Below are 20126 nucleotides of genomic sequence, written 5' to 3'. Positions count from 1 at the left end.
TAGAGTTGAGCTAATTAACATGTCCATCTCTTCATATAATTACCATTTTTTTAGTGCATGTGGTACAAGCACCAGAAATCCACTCTCAACAAATTTCCAGGATACCATAGGGTATTATTAACTACGGTCATCATGCTGTACAGGAGATCTCTAGACTTATTTATCCTACATAACTGCAACTTTGTACCTTTTGACAAACATCTCCCATTTCCCCCACCCCTCCTGCCCCTGGTAACCAGGGTTCTACTGTCTGTGAAGCTTTACTATGTTAAGATTAAGTTGTGCCACACAAGCAGAGTCTCAAGGAGCTGATCCACAGACGAAAGAGGAACTAAGTCACGCATGAGAGGAGACAAACGGAACTGAAAGGACTATGACTTAGCTAAAGTCCCGCAGAAGACAGAGGCTGGGGCATACCTGCTCCTCAGTCAACTGAAATAGGCCAGGACTGAAATTCACTTTGCAAAAGGAAGAAGTCTTAAGTAATAAAAGGAAAAATACTGCTTTCTTAGTAGCTATGGGGGAAGCTCAGGGAAAACTCAACTAAGACCACAGACAGAGACAAGGCAAAACAAATGAGATTGCCAACTTCTAGGACAGGCAGAAAGAGAAGGCTCTTGGGGAAAAGATCTCAGTCTTAGCTTGCTCAGCTTAACTGCTGTATATCTACTATGCATGTCAGTAACTGACCACCAGTGCACAGATATAAATTCTCACAGCCAAGTACTTACTACTCTCAAGATACCTGCTGCAAGAAAACTGCTACAAATATACAGAGAATGAAAGAGGTTTCCAAAAAAAAAGTCTGTAGGAAAAAAAAAACAAAAGCAAAACAAAGAAAAATCAGAGGGACTTCCCTGGTGGTCCAGTGGTTAAGACTTCGCCTTCCAATGCAGGGGGTGCGGATTCCATCCCTGGTTGGGGAGCTAAGATCCCACATGCCTTGGGGCCAAAAAACCAAAACATAAAACAGAAGCAATATTGTAGCAAATTCAATAAAGACTTTAAAATTGGTCCACGTCAAAAACATCTTTTTAAAAAAAGCACTTGGAGTTGGGAATAGGGTACCTAGCATATTTTCACAGGAGAAACGAGACAAAAATAAAGTGAGAGTAGTTCACCTTACACTGGTGTTTGTTATTCTGTGTTATTTTTAATAACAGAAAACACTACCTCCAGTTAAAACTAGAATGGAGGACAGTGCGGTTGCGGCAAGTTTTCAGAGCTGCCTAAAAAATGCTCCTAACTCCAGGTTCATTACTTTATATAGAGTAATACCTCACATATCCAACACAGTCAGAAAACAGAGTAATCTCTGAATTATCTGGTTAGCAGATGCTGTCCACTTGATTTGTTAAAAACTCCTAAAAAAAAATTACCACTGCCCGGAAAGGTGGAACATGAACTCATAACTGTTTCTGGTTTATCCTATAGCTACAATTAAAAAATATATATATATACAGCATTTTGAAGAAGGTCTCAAAAAAAACACAAACTTAATAAAATATTCTTAATAAGGGTTATATAATAAAATAATTAGGTCTAAGTAGAAAGCTAGAAAGCAAAAATGAAATCTGAAAGCTGTCAAAGTCACTGAAAAGTGACTTGATAGATTAGGACCTTAAATTCCAAGTGCTTCTAAAAAACAGGGCTACTGAAAAGCACTTGTTTTTTACTAAAGTAACAGATAAATCTAAGCAGTTACTGAATAAATAATTTCAGAAGTCTTTTGGAAATCAGAGGGCAAGTAAGCCTATCAAGCTCTGACTTAACCTAGTCTCCTGACCTAGCTCTCAATATCACATACTCCAACTCCATCCAACTTTATGAATCATCATTATGAGGAATATAAGATTATCTTATGGAAGCTTTTGAAGTTTGTTTTATTCATCTGAAAGATTCAGAGTTTTTCTGAGCTCAGATCTTTATGTTTAAGCTCTTCTAAGATGTAGGTCTTTCAGGCTGAGGGTACCCTCAAGTGCCACGCTGCTTACTTTACTTAATCTGTGAAGAACACCAACTACAGTCCATGTTCAAATAAGTACCAAGACATCCCCCCAAAACCAGACATAGATTATTTTATACTACTGGTTTGGGTTCTCTTCCATTAGCACAAATAAGTGAGAAGTGATTATATAATGACATAAATTTACAGTATTCTCAATTACAAAGAAGTATCAATATTCAATGAAGGCAAAGGAAAAAAATTTGTGAATTTTTAAAAAATTAATTTATTCAGTAATAGTCAAAGACCTGATTTTCTCCATCATTAGATCTGAAGTTTCTCTTTGGCCTCACATTCATTCTCCTTAATCACCTCCAAAGTAAAACAAAGTTCATTTTATATAAATGACAGGTAAAATAGCTGCGCACATTTAAATTAATCTGCATGCCATAATCTGAGCTTTCAAAAACATTCACATTTATACGAATACATTCATGACGCATGTACATTTAGTTACACAGATGACAATGAGGCCAGTGAACAAATCTTCAGGAAAAAATTTACCTGTTTTTCCCCCAAAATACTGTAAGGCAAGGATCCTGCAAGCCCAATTCGGCCCATCACCCTGTTTTCATAAATAAAGTTTTACTGGCACACAGACATGTTCACTTCTTTGTGTATTGTCTGTGACCGCAACTGAAACAATATGGCTAGCAAAGCCTTAAATATTTATTATCTGATCCTTTATACAAAGCGTGCCGACCCCTGTCCTAAGGCAATGGTCCGTAATGGAGAGTGTTCATCAAAACTCACTTGGGAATCTTTTTCAAAAAATACCTATCAGCAACCCAGCCACACCCCTTTCTGATTTAATAGTTGGTTAAGTACCACTGCTCTAAGGATTTGGTAGCACCATTAATTACCTGGCATCTTCTGCATCTTTGTATGTAGTAAGCAATGGTTGCATTCTATACACTTTGGGTGCTCCATTTTACCCTTACTGAATGCCAAATAAGCCACACACACTCTACTTTAAATAGCACTGGCATTTAATATTCATTTAATACTTGTCAAAAGTACTTCCTCCTCCTTGACACTCTTCCCCCTTTGAGTTCTACAGCATCATTTTCCCAGTGGAACACACTTCAAATGTCACTTTCTATGAAGTCTTTTGACTTCTCAGGTAAAATTAATTATGGTCCTCTCTCCCAGCTCCCCTGTGGCATTCTTTACATACTTCTAAGGCTAAAGTACATTTATTCATGATTGCATACAAAGTGTCTAGCATTGTGCTTGGTACAAAGTAGGCACCCAATTAAGTGTCTGATAAATGGACAGATGATTTCTAGACTCTAGATGGAGGCCTTGATGAATACAATGCCTGAGGAAAACAATAAAAATTTAACACCCTACTGGTAGAGTGAAGGTTGAAGAAACATGAAAACACCCTTGTCTGAGGCATACACAGCTCTCCACCATCCTGAACAAATAACCAACCTGATTTTTCCCTCTAGATTTCTCTCCTTCCTCTTCAAACCGCTAGAGCTGCAAACAACACTAAAACACTGATTAACCAAAATACAGGAATTTTATGCTTATACTATTACTTCCGTAGTCAATTTACACCTAGCCCATTACTTAAGCTTCACATTATTATCCAATTGAAGCCCTTCCCTCCTTCAAATTCAGCCAACAGTTAATGAGTGCCCACTTACTAGAGTATAACTGAGCACAAATGAGACGTCAAGCACCGTGCTAAGTGTTTTCCATGCATTTCCCCCACTTAATCCTATGCTGGGCAAAGAAAATACAGTCTCTGCTCTCCCAGAGTTCACAACACAGTGGAGAAGAACGGCTTGCGCACGTGTAACAAGTACAATGCATAGTGTTAAACTCTATGACAGAGGTGAAGGTTGAGTTGGACTCAAAAACAGACAGAAGTTCTGAGAGGCATCTAGGAGATGAATAACATCTGTACATGCACAGATGTGGGGACAAGCAGAGGATACTTGGGAAACCGAGAGGAGAGGGGATGACATAAGGAATGGAAAACGTGGGTTAAGGTACGACTTCTGAAGGGCAGATATTATTTTGTAGGCAGTAAGGAATCAGTAAAGGTTTAGAGTCAGGAAGTGAGTGATATTAGGTTATAAAAGTAGAGATCAAGTAAATACCAGCAGTATGTTGGAAGGACGGGAAGAGGAAGACTGGATACAGGGTCGCAATAAGAAAGGCAAGAGGGCTGAGACATCCCAGAAATAGAATCGATGTGACTGCTGTGGAAGAAGGAAGAACTGAAGGTAAATGATTCAGAAAGAGAATCGGGTTTCAGGGTAGGGAGATGATGAATACTGGTTGAGTTTAAGATGCCTGCAGGACATCTATGTACAGCAGACAAATATGCTGCCATTATTACACTTTATTCTTCACAATGACTACTATGTATCACCTGTCTCCTGAAAAATCCTGCTTTGCCCCTCCTAAGTTGAAATTCCTGTCTAATGTTTGAAGACCCTGTAATCATCCCACCTTTCTCAATTCTAATCCATTACTGCCAGTCTCAATGACCCATTCAGTTATAGTTAACCTATTTCATGGACTCATCCTTTTTTTTTTTTAAACTTACCATCTCTAGGAAGTAGTCTTAACCACCTAAATTGGCAAGACCCCTCCTGCACAGAATAAAAAGGTGTATCTATAAATTGCCATATATGCAGATTCATGGCATGCCCAATATCTAGATCATGAACTCTCAAAATCAGACACCCTGTTTCTCTGGGGTGCCAAGCACTCTACTGGTACTGAGTAAATAAACTAAACACTATGTAAAATTTGTCTTTTTTATTTTCAGAGGCTACAAAAAGTATCTTGAGGGTAACAGAGACTTGGAATATTCTTACATAGTATGTATGTAGGATTTTTGTCCTAAAAACAATGCTATAACAGAATATATTAATAGGAGTCTGATTATGTCCTAAATTCAGTACTATTTCCATCTTTATTAGAAAACTTCTAAGCTCTAATCATTATATTTTTTAAAATGTGATTTTTGGTTAGGTAGCTTAAAAGGCAGTCTAGTATAACCTAGAGATTAAGAGTTCTGGCTTTGGAGTTAACTGGCCCTGGATTCAAATTCCAGCTCTGCCACTTACTAGCTATATGACCATAGTCAGGTTACTTCTCTGAGCCTCAGTTTCCTAATCTGTAAAGTGAGAATGAATACCTTCCTATCTCACAATATGACTGTAAGGATTAAAAAGGTTCATGTATTTAAAGTACTTAGCCCAGTTCCTAGCACATATTAAGTGTTCAATAAATGTTAGCTATTTCTGCTACTGAAAAAAGCAGGAAAAATGTTCCAAGGATTTCTTAAGACATGTGAGTAAAATTTAGTTTGAAAAAGGGAAAGTTTAGGAATGACCTGAGGATAGTCATCAAGTATATGAAGGACTTTTCATTTTTAATATAGGAAAAACCAAATATTTCCTTTAATGGAAAGAGGCAGACCTAGAATAAATGACTAACTTAAGTGAGATACTTGAGTTATACAGAAGGATGAATTTCGCAACTGTGAAGAGTGTTATATAATACTGGTCCTGTTTCAGGTTGCTTGGGTAGAATCACAATTTCTTGATATATTTAAAATAAGATAGACAAAAAAATCTATGTTACATGGCTTTTAGGTAATCTTGCCTAAGGGGAAGGAAAGTGAACTAAATGGCCTCTCAACTCCTTCTGTTCCTAGAGTCTGTGATATATGTGACATAGGTACCAATTTGAACAGTAACTATCTGATGTGGATACTCTTCTTCTTTTCTTTTCCTTCTTTTTTTGGTGGGATCTTAGTTCCCTGACCAGGGATCGAACCCCGGCCCCAGCAGTGAAAGTGCCGAGTCCTAACCACTGGACTGCCAGGGAAATCCCCCGATGTAGATACTCTTAATGATCTCACCACCTAGCTTCATCCAGCAAGAGTATGTTCTTCAAATATACTCAACTGTCTCCTAAAACAAAATGAAAACAGCAACGACAACTCATAATCTTACTTGGAAATTTGCATTTCTTGGCTAGATGGCTGGAGAATAAGAGTAGATGGTACAGATGTGGTGTCTCCACATATGGATTCAAGAGGAACTAGAAACCATTCTGGAAAAAAAAATCTGTCTCAATTGCAAAAACAGAGTCTCAAATTATAAAAACCTTAGTAGGCTGGCAAATGTCTCCTGGTCCATCTTGGTGCTTAAAGGTGATGTAAAAGAGATGAATATGGTCGTGCAGAATGGCTTTCCTCCCCAATCCTTGTGGCTGACATGAAGATCTTGGAAAATGGCCTATGGCAGCAGGAACACACTTGCCACCCGTACCTCCTGCTCTACTGTGACTTCCCATCCTCTCAAGACTCTGACCCATCTGGCCGCCTATATACTTTCACCTCAAACCCCAGACTCTTCTCTTTATACTTTTCTTTGGGGCAAGTGAGAACCTCTGGAGCCAGCACGAGATACAGACTGGAACCTGTCTTAAAAGCACCCATGGACCAGCACTCCTGTTTTTCATTATTTTCAACGGGAATTCATGACCCACTTTTCACCTAAAATCTAGATGAACAGCAGCCAGGGCAGACTCACAGGATAAAATGCCTTAAAAAGTCAATTAGGGAAACTGATTATCTAGTTTACATGTAGCTTACCTACTTACAGGAAACTCTTCACTTTTTTTCTCGCTTTCTATTTGATTTATGGCCCTTTTATTGTTTAGACAAATCTACACAGGGAAAAGAAAATAAGAAAACCAAAATCTGGAATTTTGGTTACTTGATAGTACTTCACGTAAAGATGATGTAATGGAAGGGACAAAACTAAAGGTTAAAAGGAGACTTAAAAATTATTTCAAAATTAAACATGCAAATGCTACTCCAGTCCTAGCCCCTATATAAATTATTTAAATTCTGACATTTTAAGAGAAGGAAAGGGAGCAAAATTATATACCTGGCTCAAAAGTTCTCTCCTTCTGCCACTATTCCTCAATGCTGGACGCCCACAGCCTCAAAATGGCTACAAAACACCTTTCCTAAGGGAACTCCCTGGCGGTCCGCTGGCTAAAACTCCATGCTTTCACTGCCAAGGGCGCAGGTTCAATCCCTGGTCGGGGAACTAAGATCCCACAAGTCGTGTGGCACGGCCAAAAAAGAAAAGAAAAAAGAAAAAACCCACACCTTTCTTAAGGTAACTCTTTATATCTCTTATAGCACTCTTTAGTTATGCAACATCACTGTTTAGTAAGCAGTGATACAGCATTATCCGTTTACTGTTGGTGACTTGTTCTAAGTTATATAATGTGTCAGTGGCAGTTATTAAAAAAACAGGCCTCATGAATTCCCAGCCCAGCATCCTTTTCATTAGCCTACAACAATATTAGCAGATCTTATCATTACTTACGAACAATAACTACAACAGGGGCTACCATTTATCAAGTCGTAACCATGTACCAGGTACCATGCTAAATTCTGTATAGTCTCTTTTTTGATTCTCACAATATCCCTGGAAGGCAAGTACTACCATTATCTCCTTTTGTCAGGTGAAGAAAACATGGTGTAGAGAAGTAAATCAACTTGCCCAGGGTCACCCAGCTAGTTAGTTACTAAAGCTTGTGGTCTTAACCTCCAATACTGTTCTACTCCCTAGATCAAGGAACAAGCTTAGTTATTTATAACTCACTACACTTGGGCAAAAAAATTAACTCCCTACACCATACCATTAAAAATTAATCAAAACAATTTATAATAGTGAAATCTGTACAAAGTTCTGATGCTTTCTGCACAAACAGGTACAAATAAATTAAATCTCCATTGAATTTAGCAATACTGCCAGATGTATGCTGCTGCTTCATGTAAAACTAGGCACTGCATTTGTTAATAACACAGTAACGTCAGGGACCAAAACTGCTCCTGTTCTGACTAGAGCAGCCATGTCAAATAACAAAAATGCTAACAAGTCAGGATGTAGATGCATTTTCCAGGAATATTCATAATGCCAAGGAATAAATAATGGGGTGATAAGGGTTACAGTACAACTAGCTTCAAGTAAATAGTATTCTTTCTTTGTACCCAAAGTTGTTTTTAAGGACTAGGAAATAAAAACATAACTGCTCTGGTTCTCAAAACTCAGCAAGCCACAGTAACATGAAGAAATCTAAAACCACCAAATAAAAAAAAAACGCATTTTTAAAAAAATGCAGCATTCTATTGCTATCTATAGTTTCGGGGGTGGGGAAGATAAACATTTTCACAGTTAAGGTCTCACTACAACAAAAACTGTCTGACCTCTGAATTCCCATTTGCGCCAATACTGATTCTAGGGTTTGAGACTATTTACCCTTAAAACAAATCTCAAATGTTATCTTTGAACTTCTTCATATTGCTTTTCTTTTTTTTTCACTAATACTAGAAAACTGACTACTTTTCAAAATAGATTATTCCTGACATCAAAATGATAGCCCCCCCCGTTCCCATTAGATTCTTTATGAAATATGAGATTACTTAGTGCCTAAGAACATAGATATATGTTCTGCCAAACCCATCTTTAAAATAATGAAACACTTGATAGTGGAGCTACTGAAGGTACATTTACAGATGTAATTTCAATAAAGAGCTCAGAGGAGAAAAATAACCAAATGAGAAGACACTGTCTCAATGTAAACCATAATGTATTAAATAGCAACAGAGACGACACTACCTCTCCAACAGAGCAATACAGTATCTTGCCAAACTGGTTACTTGGTAGTGAAGACAACTGCAGGAACATTACGCTTAGCACAGCTTCAGAAAAACTGTAAGATTCAACAAAAGTTATCCAAAGTCAGAAATGCTGTGTTGTATAGCTGAACCACGGTAAAATACGTTGTGCAGCAACTACTAACATTTTTCTGTTGAAAGGGTTCTGTCATCTTCATTTGTAATGATCACAATTACTTTATTAATGGAAAATGAAAACATTTCAGAATTTTAATTATCAAAATATATGTGAATGAAGACTTTAACACATGAAACATTCAAATTAAGCAAACTGCTTGTTTTGTAAGTCAACATGGCCTCCAAGAAGATTTTAATTCTTTTTGAAAAGAAAAAAAATGGATAATGTACATATTGATTCACTCCTTTTTTGTTGATTGGCAAATAAGTTAAACCTAGCCTTGCAATTTGCCGATTTGGGGGAAAAAAAAATAAGACTGCAATTTTAAAAAATTACACTCAGTTAATAACACGATACACTCTAAAATAAGCAATTTTCTCCTTAATGAGCTTAAAGTAAGTTTTATTCTCAAGAGGCAGAAATACCAACTTACCAGCTTCGTGCCTCTTTTAATTTCCTTTTGGACATCTTCAATAGAAAATCCACCAAGACTTTCGTTATCAGAGTGTGATGATACCAAAGCAGATGAAAAGAGCTATAAATTACATTTAAAAAAAATTAAGGTTCATATATAAAGAAATTACAGTGAAACAGTGAATAAGATGTTAAATTTAAAAGGAAATATTCAAGTAAAAATGGCATAGCATTAGTGAGAAACCACTTCTTAGAAGTTTAACTGGTTTTGTTGTTTTGTTTTGTTTAGTAATCAGGACTATTCATTATTAAGATTCTCATGGTCTCAGGTCTCTTGGTTGCTGCGGGCACACTTACCATGCACTTATGGTGTGCTGCCACCTTCTGGTTTTCAGATATTAGTAACTGTCCACATTCCTTGTCTCTATTTGACTTACAAAAGCCACATTTGCGCTGTCTTGTAGGCCCTTTTTTCTGTTCAACTGAGCTTGACATGATTTTTAAATTGCCTTTAGAATGCCACTTTATGTCTCAAGAAATGCTACAGAGAATAAGAAGGGCAACAAAATGGTTAATTTTGTTTTAAAAATCAGTTTACACAGTAATATAAATTGCTTAATATTTGACCTAGGTCTTAATATATGCATTTAAAAATAGCTATTTAGTATAGACAAATTAATATTCAAACCTCTGTAATTTTAAAAAATGTACAGCGTATGCATAAAGATAAGTTAATGAAGTACTGAGAAAAATCAAACTGCTCTCAAATTAAGGGACATGTGAAATAATTAGAACTATTTCTGCATGGATAAATAAAACACGAACAGTGTATGATATTAAAATAGTCATCTGCTGACATAATTAATGACAAGCATTTTTCATGTATAGCTAGCTAGGTGCCCCTTCAAGGAGACAAAGAATTATACATCTAAGAGCAGAGCAAAAACTAATAAGAGAACTACACAATATCCAGGGTGAACAGAATTCTATAACTGCACAACTCCTTAAAGTTCACATATTGATAATCCAACAAATGAGAAATGAATTTACATAACCATGACTTTGGAACACTTATTTTTAAAAGTTGAATTATTTTCAAGTTTAAAAAAAAATCATGTATACATCTTTATTAGTTTTTGCTATTGTATTCCTTTTGCAAGTAAGGAAAACATTAAGTCTTACACCAGTCTATTCAAAAACGCAGACTTTAGGAACCAATCATTTATAAAAACAACTGTATTATCTGACTCTGAGATTTACTCCAAAAGTCTGCTTATTAAATTAAAGTTACAAACTGACAGTCGTGTTCTAAATGTAGTAACTTTCATACTTTAATTAGTAATACTGTATAAAGAAAGGGAAACTTTTCTGAATGAGCCTTAAATTTAGTCAAATTATAATTATAGGTAGTATAGTCAAACAAAAAAAGGGAAGAAAAGCTCTAACATGGAAGGTTTCTGATTTAGATCATCAATCTCAACATGGATTCTTCAGAAGACTATAAACAAATGTAAAATCAGTTATTTGAATTGTGTAGGTTTCCCAAATCAACATAACTAAGCAGTTCAGGACCCAGGTTACCACAACACACATTACAGTCAATAAAATCTCAAATTTTTGTCTTAAAATTTACTAAATTCTTTCCATTCCTCCATATATTTGAACATTTTCAAAATATGTTGAAAAAATGGACTCACTAACACTACATCGTTTCTTTCTGAGAAGCACTTGTTCACCAACAAGAACAGGAGCAGTTGGAAGCCAGCGAGGTGGTAGATGCAAACCATTCAGTGCTTTACAATATAACAATGCAAATACTTAAAACTGAACACGAAGTCACAAAGAAACAGGTCTTCTCATCAATTTATTTCTAGGTTTTTCTCTTTAATGAAACTTCAAAGGCCCTGACAGTCTCTGCACCAATGGGTTTAACAAACTCTTAATGCTATCTACAATTTTAAATACTTCACTCTTCCAAATGGCATCGGATACTTTACAACAGTACTGTATTCATAGCACTGGCTATAAACCGTGAAACTGATTGAAAACAGGCAGCAAATACTTTTAGGATTAAAGAAAAAAAAAAAAGGACATAACAGAGAAACAAAAGAAACAAAAGGGGAAGTGTGTTTGCATTTGCTCAGGCAAATATGTGTTCAGTTGCTTTATCAAGAATGTAGCTGCCAACATCTTTAGAATTAAATATGCAAAACATCAAAATTCATAAATAGCACCAGAATTTGCTACTTGAGTTCTAAATTAGCTTTCTTTACTACTGTGCAATGAACAGTAAGCACTCTGAAAGCACTGTAATGTATTCAGCATTTCTCCTGGTCATCCTTGGCCAGCTGAAAGGATGGCACATTATCAATCCAATCTATACAGACGTCTTAATGTGTAATTTCTGTACAACCTTAGCATAAGCTATAAAAACAGCTTAAGACAAAGTAAATTCCTAGATTAGAACATCACTTTTTATTCTTAAAATTAATTCTGAAAATGGTGTCCCCAAAATTCTACCCATATTGAATCCTGCCTCTTTCCATTTATAAACAGGTAAATTTCTCATCCTAATTTTGAGAACCTACTTTTCTAGGTATCAAAGACCCCAAAATCTAAAAGAGAAAAAAAGGTACACTTTATTTTGCATTCAAAAATACTCTAGTGTATTTTTTCTGTAATCAGTTTAAATATAATTTGTAAAGTGAACAGAAACGCACACAAAAGTGCACCAAACCAATTAAAAACTTTCCCTAACGTGCAATGAGTAAATGGATTTTTCCACTAAAATTCAAATAATGCATCTGTGCATATCTTGCTAATTTTTTTTTACAGCCTCCTTGTAAAACATGAAGTGGAGAACATCATGGAAACAATGACTCCTAGTAAAAGTGTCTTTATCATAAAAATGCAGATTTTTGTCTAATGCTGTCACATTTGTGGTCTCTACTTGAGGAGAATAAGGGCATTCCAAGGACCAATATTAAGGGGTTCATAATGATCCATACAGTATATGGCATTTTAATTTTAGTCTAAAAGGTTTTTCAGGGCATGCAGAGATCAAACTTTGATGCTTTCACCCAACAATGAAACCTTTTCTTTCAAAGAAACATAGCATTATGGATAATGTTATAAAGCAGAAATAAAGAGGCAAAGATAACAGCGTGAGAAACATAATTTAAATGTCCGAAAAAATATAAAAACCCGATTAGTTAGGCTGAAGCAATCAGTGCATTTCAGATTTTCCAAGATGCTTTAAAGCACCAAGGTGGAAATAACCTGAAACATCAAGGAGAGCATTCAAGAACCAACTCGAGAGCTCATTCAGTGTCTGATATCTGAAAGACCATTTTCACAGAAAAACAAAACAAAACAAAAACTGCAGTTCCGGAAGATCAAACAATTCCACACGCAAGGAAGTTGAAATATACAGATCAAAATATATAAACATGATCCAAGAAGCAGTATTTCTGTCAGGAAAGTTACACTGGAGAGAAAGAAACGAATAAGAGATGAACCGGAAGGGCACCTGAATTTGGTTGCACGATATTATTACATGCTTCGCACTGCTTTTTGCGGTTATTCAAAAGGAAACTAAAGGAATTTTCCAGTTGTTTCAAACCCAAGGGTAGAGAAAGAATTTGAACTGTGTGAATAAGACCTGATATTACGTAGTAAGCCGATAAAAAGAAAAGGTTTTTCAAAATTAAAGGATTTTTCAACTTCCACGCAGAATATCGAAACGAAGAAATTTCAAAAGAATGCCGTGCTGCTCGTCCATATAATAAGGGATGGTACACATAACGTACCGGAGCCTCTCCGTTATTTATTCCTCAATACACACTAGACTCCAAGATCTCCCTCTAATCAAGCGCTAGATAAACTCTCAAAACTATCTTCCAATAAAACACTTTAGCAGGTTCCTTTCGGTCGTAAAGTCAGGGTCCCCTAATTGTCCTTTTCCAATCCTCCTGGATCCAGGAAAATATCACCCTACCACTTTCTTTAACCCTCCTCCCGCCAAGAGTTCGCCCTCTAATAGTCTTCGTTTCCTATCTCAGTTTCACCCCTAATTCCCCCCACCCTGGAGTTTTTCCTCATTCCGTAAGGCTACCCTTCTTGCCATCCTAACAATTCTTCCTCTCACTCTTCCCAAACTGGGAGTCTCCCTCCTTCCCAAATATGTCCTAAGCGATGGCAAAGACTAAAAATTCCCGGTATTTTGTCCTCCTCAAATGTTGCGCCCCCTCCCCCGAAGTCTAGGCTTAAGCCTAACCTCTCCCTTGGCTCCTCCGAAGCACTTTTCTCAGCAGCCTCTCTGCCAAGCGCCTTCAATGAGCGGTGCTTCTGGGGTCCCTGACAATAAAGCGAGACCACCAAGAGTCCCCCTTAACAACGGGCAGGGGCGGCGGCCTGGCCACCGCCATCCTCCTTGTCTTCTCCCGCCGGGCAGAGAATGGGGGGCCCCAGGGTACCGTGGGGACTCACCAGCGGGGCCCAGAGGCGAACGGCAGGGGAGAAGCGCCAATGAGGGGAAAGAGAAAGAACTCGGTCTTGGTTCTCCGGCAGCGCCTGGGAGCGGGGTTCTGTCGCCGGAGGTTGTTTCCTTTCATTCGAGAAGAGACGGGCTCGCTGAGCGCCCTTACGTCGCCCCCCTCGCACGCAACGACTCACATAGCGTTAATACGTCTCGAGCGCGCCGCGGGTCCTGATTGGCTGCAGCGAGGAGGCAGCTGAAGCCGCAGAGCCACGACGCATGTGCAGAAGCCACCCCCGGTACGGATCGGGGCGGTAGGCCCCGCCTCCTGCTCGCGCGCGTACCTTCTATTCTCCGGTCCGCCGCTCCGCCAAGTGTTTGGGGGCAGGATCCGAGGAGATAGAGAAAGAGATTCAAAGATATCGCTGTGGGTTGGGCGGAGAAGGGGCTGGGTTGGGACTAGAAACCGTTGGCCAGGGGCCCCGGGTAACCAGTTTTCAACAGTGATTCAAGTGGGTAGGCCTTATCCCTTGCACTTGTTCACCGAGGCCTTTTCATATCCATTATTTCATTGTACTCTCGTGGCATCCCTTTGAGGTCCCCCGTTCTCTCGTTTTACTGCCAGGGAAGACTGAGAAGCTCCTAGTGGAGTCAGTCTGCCTGGATTTCAATCTTTGGGCGAATCATTTTTCATCTCCGTGCCTTAAATTTGTGTCTTTAAAATGGGGATAAAAATAGTATCTCACGGGTTTATTGTGAGGAAGAAATGAGATAATGCCAGTAAACCGTGTATTAGCGTCCCTGGCGTATAACAGGCCCTGTATAAATTCTGAGATTTTTCATAATCAGAAAAGATAAGTGATTTTCTTCATATTTCACACAGGTAAACCCGACACCTAAACTGAGTGCTTTCCTCTGATGTATGAAGCCAGACTGCGTGGGTTTGAATCTCAGCTCCCCCACTTCTAGCTCTATGACCTTGAGCACGTTGCCTTACCTCTGTCCCTCAGTTTCAACACATCCAAAATGGAGATCACAGTGGTGTCCAGCTCATAGGATTGTTAAGAGAAATGAATTAATATATGTAAATCACATAGAATAACGCTTGGGCACATAGTATGCCCTATGTAAGGGTCAGCTTTTGTTATTTTCTACTGGGCTCACAGACTGCTAGCCAGTGGTTTAAAAGAAAAGAAAAAAGGTCCTAACAAACCAATGAAATTTTAAAGATGCCCTTCAAGTAGCTATTTTTCCTGTAAAAAAAAGGGGGGGGGGGGAAGCAGTGGATTTCCATTGTTTTGATCCACTGCTGTTTCTATGCTGCTTCATCATTCTTTTTATTTTTCACTGCAATGACAACATTAAATTGTAATCCTCAAGGGAACAGTAACCATGTTTGATGTCACCTTGTATCCCATACGAACAGGTACCTAATAAGGGTGGACAAAGCAGGACCCTTAGCCCTTTCACCCAGGCCCTGTACCCTTGAAAGGGAGTGGCTGGAAATTTACATAAGAAGATCCAGAATGTGTATTCCAAATATTCACAGTGTGTTTGAAAACAGGTCCTCCCCCAACGCCCAGCATCATTTTCCACCAACTTTACACACTTACTGATGTCAGGATGAGACTGATGATTGTGTAACTGACAAAATTTAGTGCCTGTGCAGTATGTCATCTTTTTAGATTTCTTCACAAATCCCCATATTTTACTCTCTTTTATTCATTCTCTCATCCATGCATTCCTTCTAACAAAATTTGATTGAATAAACATCTGCACAGCTGCTAAGTTCCAAACACAAGAGAGACAGACATAGATCAACTCAATCCCTGACCTTGAGCTCATGGTCTAAAAAGGGAGACAGACAAGCAAACAAACACAGTATGATGTGATAAATGCTATATTAGGTGTGTGCCTGGTACAGACATCCTCTACTATGTACAAAGCACTATGCTAAGGTACAATGCAACAGTGAATAAGACACAGCCTTTGCCCTCAACTATTTACAGTCTAACAAGGAAAAGACAAATAGCTACTATAGGGACTGGACTGCAGCAAGTGCGTTTGCGATGGAAAGGAAGTGCAGGGAGAGTTCAGGAGAGGAAGAGATCAGTGACTCCAGTTAGTTTCAGGTCCCAGGTCTGGTAGCCAGTTCCAGTTAGCATGACTGATAGATGCAGCCTGTTATTTCAAGGGCTACAGAAAGGAGTCAGATTGTGATAACGTGCTCTTAACAATGCCTGAGAATAGAGCATTGGATCTCTTAATCTCTTATTGATTCACCAGCACACTCCCACCAACACTCTTCCTTTTCCTTTCACTTTTTGCTTCAGGCCCTAGATCCTGCTTTTTTTTGTACCTCACTCTCAGCAAAGTCTTTAACTTCCTGACTTATTTAGAGTAGGGCCATCTGAGCTAAGCTACTTTATCTTGTACACCCATCCTCTCTGGCTTCCTTCAAGATTCAGAGAGAGAATTGTCCTTTCTGCTTTTTAAAGCTAAAGCTGTGGCTTTAATCACATCTTTTCTGTACTCTGGAGGAACTGATTCCCTACTTATTTTCTGCTCCAGCAGCATCAGTTGCCCTGCTCTCATTTACCTTCAGTGCTAGACTCTACCTTCACTGCCAGACTGTGTTCTTTCCCTCCAATTGCTCTCCCATCACTCATTCGGCAGACATCTGCAGATATTTTCTGTATGCCAGGTATTATGCCAGACATTGGACATTTGAAAAGGAGTAAGACACAGCTCCTGCCTTCAAGGAATTCTCAGTCTAACGAGAAAGAAAAACAGGTATTTCTAATGAGAAAGAAAAACAGAATTTCAGTGCAATAGGTGAAACGCTATAATAGAATTACGTACGGCAAAGTTTGGTGGACTCTGTCCAGTGGAGCAGGAAATACATCCCTGGGGAGGAAATGTTTTGAGTTGGGTCTTAAAAGACAGGTCCAGGTCCAGAAAAATCTGGATCCCATCTTCACAACTTTTCTCCGTCTTCATTCTTGACGTCTCCGTTACATTTGACACTTTAGGCCATTTACTTGTTCTGAAACTTTCACCTTCCTTGTCTTGTAACACGGACTCTGACTCTGGCTCCCTGGCTGCTATTTCAGTCTCTTTTGTAGGTTTCCCTTCTTCTCTTTTTAAATGCAGGCTTCTCCCTAGACAGAGCCCTAGACCCCCACCCCCTTCCAGTCCAGACAGTCTTAAACTTTGGAAGTTTGTTAAAAATGCAGATTCTTTGGCACCACCCTGGAGGATTCTGAAGGTTTGGGTCCAGGAATCTGCCTTCTTAAACTGCCCAGATAGTCTGATGCCAATCTGTTGAGGACCACACATTAAGAAACTTCGCTCGGGCTTCCCTGGTGGCGCAGTGGTTGAGAATCTGCCTGCCAATGCAGGGGACACGGGTTCGAGCCCTGGTCTGGGAAGATCCCACATGCCGCGGAGCAACTGGGCCTGTGAGCCACAACTACTGAGCCTGAGCGTCTGGAGCCTGTGCTCCGCAAAAAGAGAGGCCGCGACAGTGAGAGGCCTGCGCACCACGATGAAGAGTGGCCCCCACTCGCCGCAACTGGAGAAAGCCCTCACACAGAAACGAAGACCCAACACAGCCAAAAATAAAAATAATAAATAAATAATAAATTAAAAAAAAAAAAACTTCCCTCGTTCTTTTTTTGTAGAATTGATACAGTCTCTTGACTTTCACTACCCTGTAAACAACCATTTAGCAACTGCATGTGGTCTGGTTAGATTAGCCCTGTCCTTGAGCTCAAATTGCTACGTCTAGTACAAGCAAGTTCATCCTCCCCAGCAACTAAAAAGTAATTTTTTCCCCATCTTCAGTGTTTTTGTGTAAGATACCCCTAGCATTTCTGCTCCTGCCTAAACCAAAGGCTAGATTCACCTAGTGCCTAAACTCACTCCTTTCTAGCTGTAATCAACACCAGTGGATTATGCATTCATTCATAAGTACCTGTTGATCACCTACTACGTGTTAGATAAATATGGACATGGTCCATTTGGGTGTAGTGGGGGAGAAAGACCTTAATCAATTAATCACATAAACCAATGTAAAATTATGACAAATTTTGCACGATTGGTTCAGAAGGAAGCAAATGTCACTTACATGGAACTGAAGTCTACTTGCGTTTTGTATGTTGGATACATTTTATATTTTTTATTCTTTATTTTTAAAGTGGACGGATTAAGTATATTAAATGTTTCTGTGAAAAAAGATAGAATGCTATATATTTGTGTGAGATGCTGCATAAGAGTCAGAAGACCTGGGTTTGAATTGCTGGCCTGCCGCTAACTAGCAGAGTTACCTCGGGTTATTCATTTGACTTCTCTGAGCCTTTGTTTACACATCAGTCAAATGAGATCACTGTTACTTGCAAAACTGTTATGGGGCACAAGGACAGATAATGACGTACATTAATGTTCTTGCCCCAATAAATATGAAGGACAATTATTATTATTATTATTATTTGTATCCCTTAACTGCCATATCATCTGTTTGGTCTACCTGCTAATGTAGGCTACCAGCATTTGGTGCCTATGCTCTTCTACTTAGGTTTTTTTTTTTAAGATTTTTAAAAACTAATTACTTTTATTTTAGGCTGCATTGGGTCTTCGTTGCTGCGCGCGGGTTTTCTCTAGTTGCAGCGAGCAGGGGCTACTCTTTGTTGCGGCACGCGGGCTTCTCATTACGGTGGCTTCTCGTTGTGAAGCACGGGCTCTAGGCGTGCGGGCTTCAATAGTTGCGGCACAGGGGCTCAGTAGTTGTGGCTCGCGGGGTCTAGAGCACAGGCTCAGTAGTTGTGGCGCATGGGATTAGTTGCTCTGCGGCATGTGGGATCTTCCCGGACCAGGGCTTGAACCCGTGTCCCCTGCATTGGCAGGCAGATTCTTAACCACTGTGCCACCAGGGAGGTCCCTCTACTTAGTTTTTGTTGTTGTTGGCCACCCTATGGAGCTACCCTGGTACCTAAGTGAGAAGATGGGGCCTCGGGAGACTTTGTGTTGATGTCTTTCCCTAGTTTAGCAATTTGAAACTGGGTGTGGAGAATGGACAATGGAAAAGAGAGTAGAAAATGGAGAATGGGAAAGAGACTGTAATGAAGAACAGGGAGAAGTGGAATTGGAATGGAATGACATCATCTCAAGAGTTTGTTAATAATACAGCAGCCCAAGCCCCCCACCCCAGTAATTCTGGCATAGATATGAAACGGGGCCCAGCAACTATATTTTTAGCAAGCTCCCCAGGTAAGACTGTGATAGACACAAAAGTGTGAGAACCACTGACCTATAGCTATCAAGCTGAAAACAAGAAAAAAAAAGTATCACTTGGGCATGTCATCAGTTTCAACTGAGTGCCCAAGAGACTTCATTCTGATAAATATCATTCTTAGACATAGATGTCAGTGAGGACATGTGAGGACACATCCTTATAATTGGCTTTGCCATTGGGTCCCAGGTAATCTTGAGCATCTTTGTTCCTTGGCCCTATTTTGGCTGTTGGTTAAATAACATGATCAGACAAGTCTACGCTAATCTCACATATTATAATAATAAGTCTAAAAACTAGAGGAATTATATATGAATAAGATTTGTGGGGAGCTAATATTCACAATGAGATATAGTCTGTGCCAGGTGCCATTGTACCAAATGGCCTGGACAAAAATCCGAGTTTCAAGTTAACTTATCAGTGCCTTAGTTTCCTCATCAGTAAACTGAGGATGATGGAAGTACCTGTCTCAAGGTTTTTTTTTTTTTGAGGATTGCTTGAGATAATCCACATCCAGCATCTGGCACAGTTCCTGGCCCACAGAGCTCAATAAATATTAGCTACAAGAGCTAGCTTTATGGGCAGCAATATGGAATGTTCTACTTAAGAGTAGCTATAGTTGTCTCCAGGTTTTCTGATAAGTGGACTAGGGAGACAAAAGGGCTTTGTTTCTTTATTTCTGCTGTTCTTGCTTCCTACAACTCCTCTGACAGCTTTCTTCGACTTGCTAGGACCTAGCAGCCTTCAAAACCTGGTTCAGGTGTCAGCCCTTCACTTCCTGGAAGCTTTAATTACCCTTTGATTGGGTGAAGCTCCCCTCCTCTGCTTCCGTAGCATCCTGGCCAGACCTCGATCTCATCATTTACCACATTATATTGAAATTGTATGTACTTCTGTCTTTCCCACTAGACAGTGAGCTCCTTGGGAGAAGAGACCATGTCCTAATCTTTTTTCTACCCTTTCACACCTAGCATAGTGCTTGCCCCATAAATGTTGGCTGAACTTTCTCAGAGGAACATGCCAGGGAGCCAGTGGTTACTGCTATTGGAAGGCTTCTTCCTGTCTGAGACTGCTGTCTTGTATTCTGGG

General features: G+C 39.2%; 1 protein-coding gene across 8 annotated transcripts in view; it reads right to left on the bottom strand.

Moving 5' to 3' along the window:
- Nucleotides 1-13934, bottom strand: part of PHF6 (PHD finger protein 6) — a 53059-nt gene extending 39125 nt beyond the window's left edge. For 5 of the 8 annotated variants that reach the window (XM_036840696.1, XM_036840698.1, XM_036840697.1 and 2 more), the window contains exons 1-3: nt 13759-13920; nt 9628-9811; nt 9290-9391 (exon numbers count right to left, since the gene is read on the bottom strand). In XM_036840696.1, the coding sequence (XP_036696591.1) occupies nt 9290-9391; nt 9628-9765 (240 nt within the window). In that variant the 5' untranslated portion in view covers nt 9766-9811; nt 13759-13920. Of the gene's footprint in view, nt 1-9289; nt 9392-9627; nt 9812-13758 lie in introns of all 8 variants that reach the window. The other 3 variants (XM_036840702.1, XM_036840703.1, XM_036840700.1) reach the window with 2 other exon arrangements.
- Nucleotides 13935-20126: the final 6192 nt, after the last annotated feature.

Source organism: Balaenoptera musculus, chromosome X (assembly GCF_009873245.2).
Source record: "Balaenoptera musculus isolate JJ_BM4_2016_0621 chromosome X, mBalMus1.pri.v3, whole genome shotgun sequence".
Lineage (NCBI taxonomy): Eukaryota > Metazoa > Chordata > Mammalia > Artiodactyla > Balaenopteridae > Balaenoptera > Balaenoptera musculus.
The sequence above is the reverse complement of the archived record's forward strand: the minus strand, read 5'-3'. Positions and strand labels throughout refer to the sequence as shown.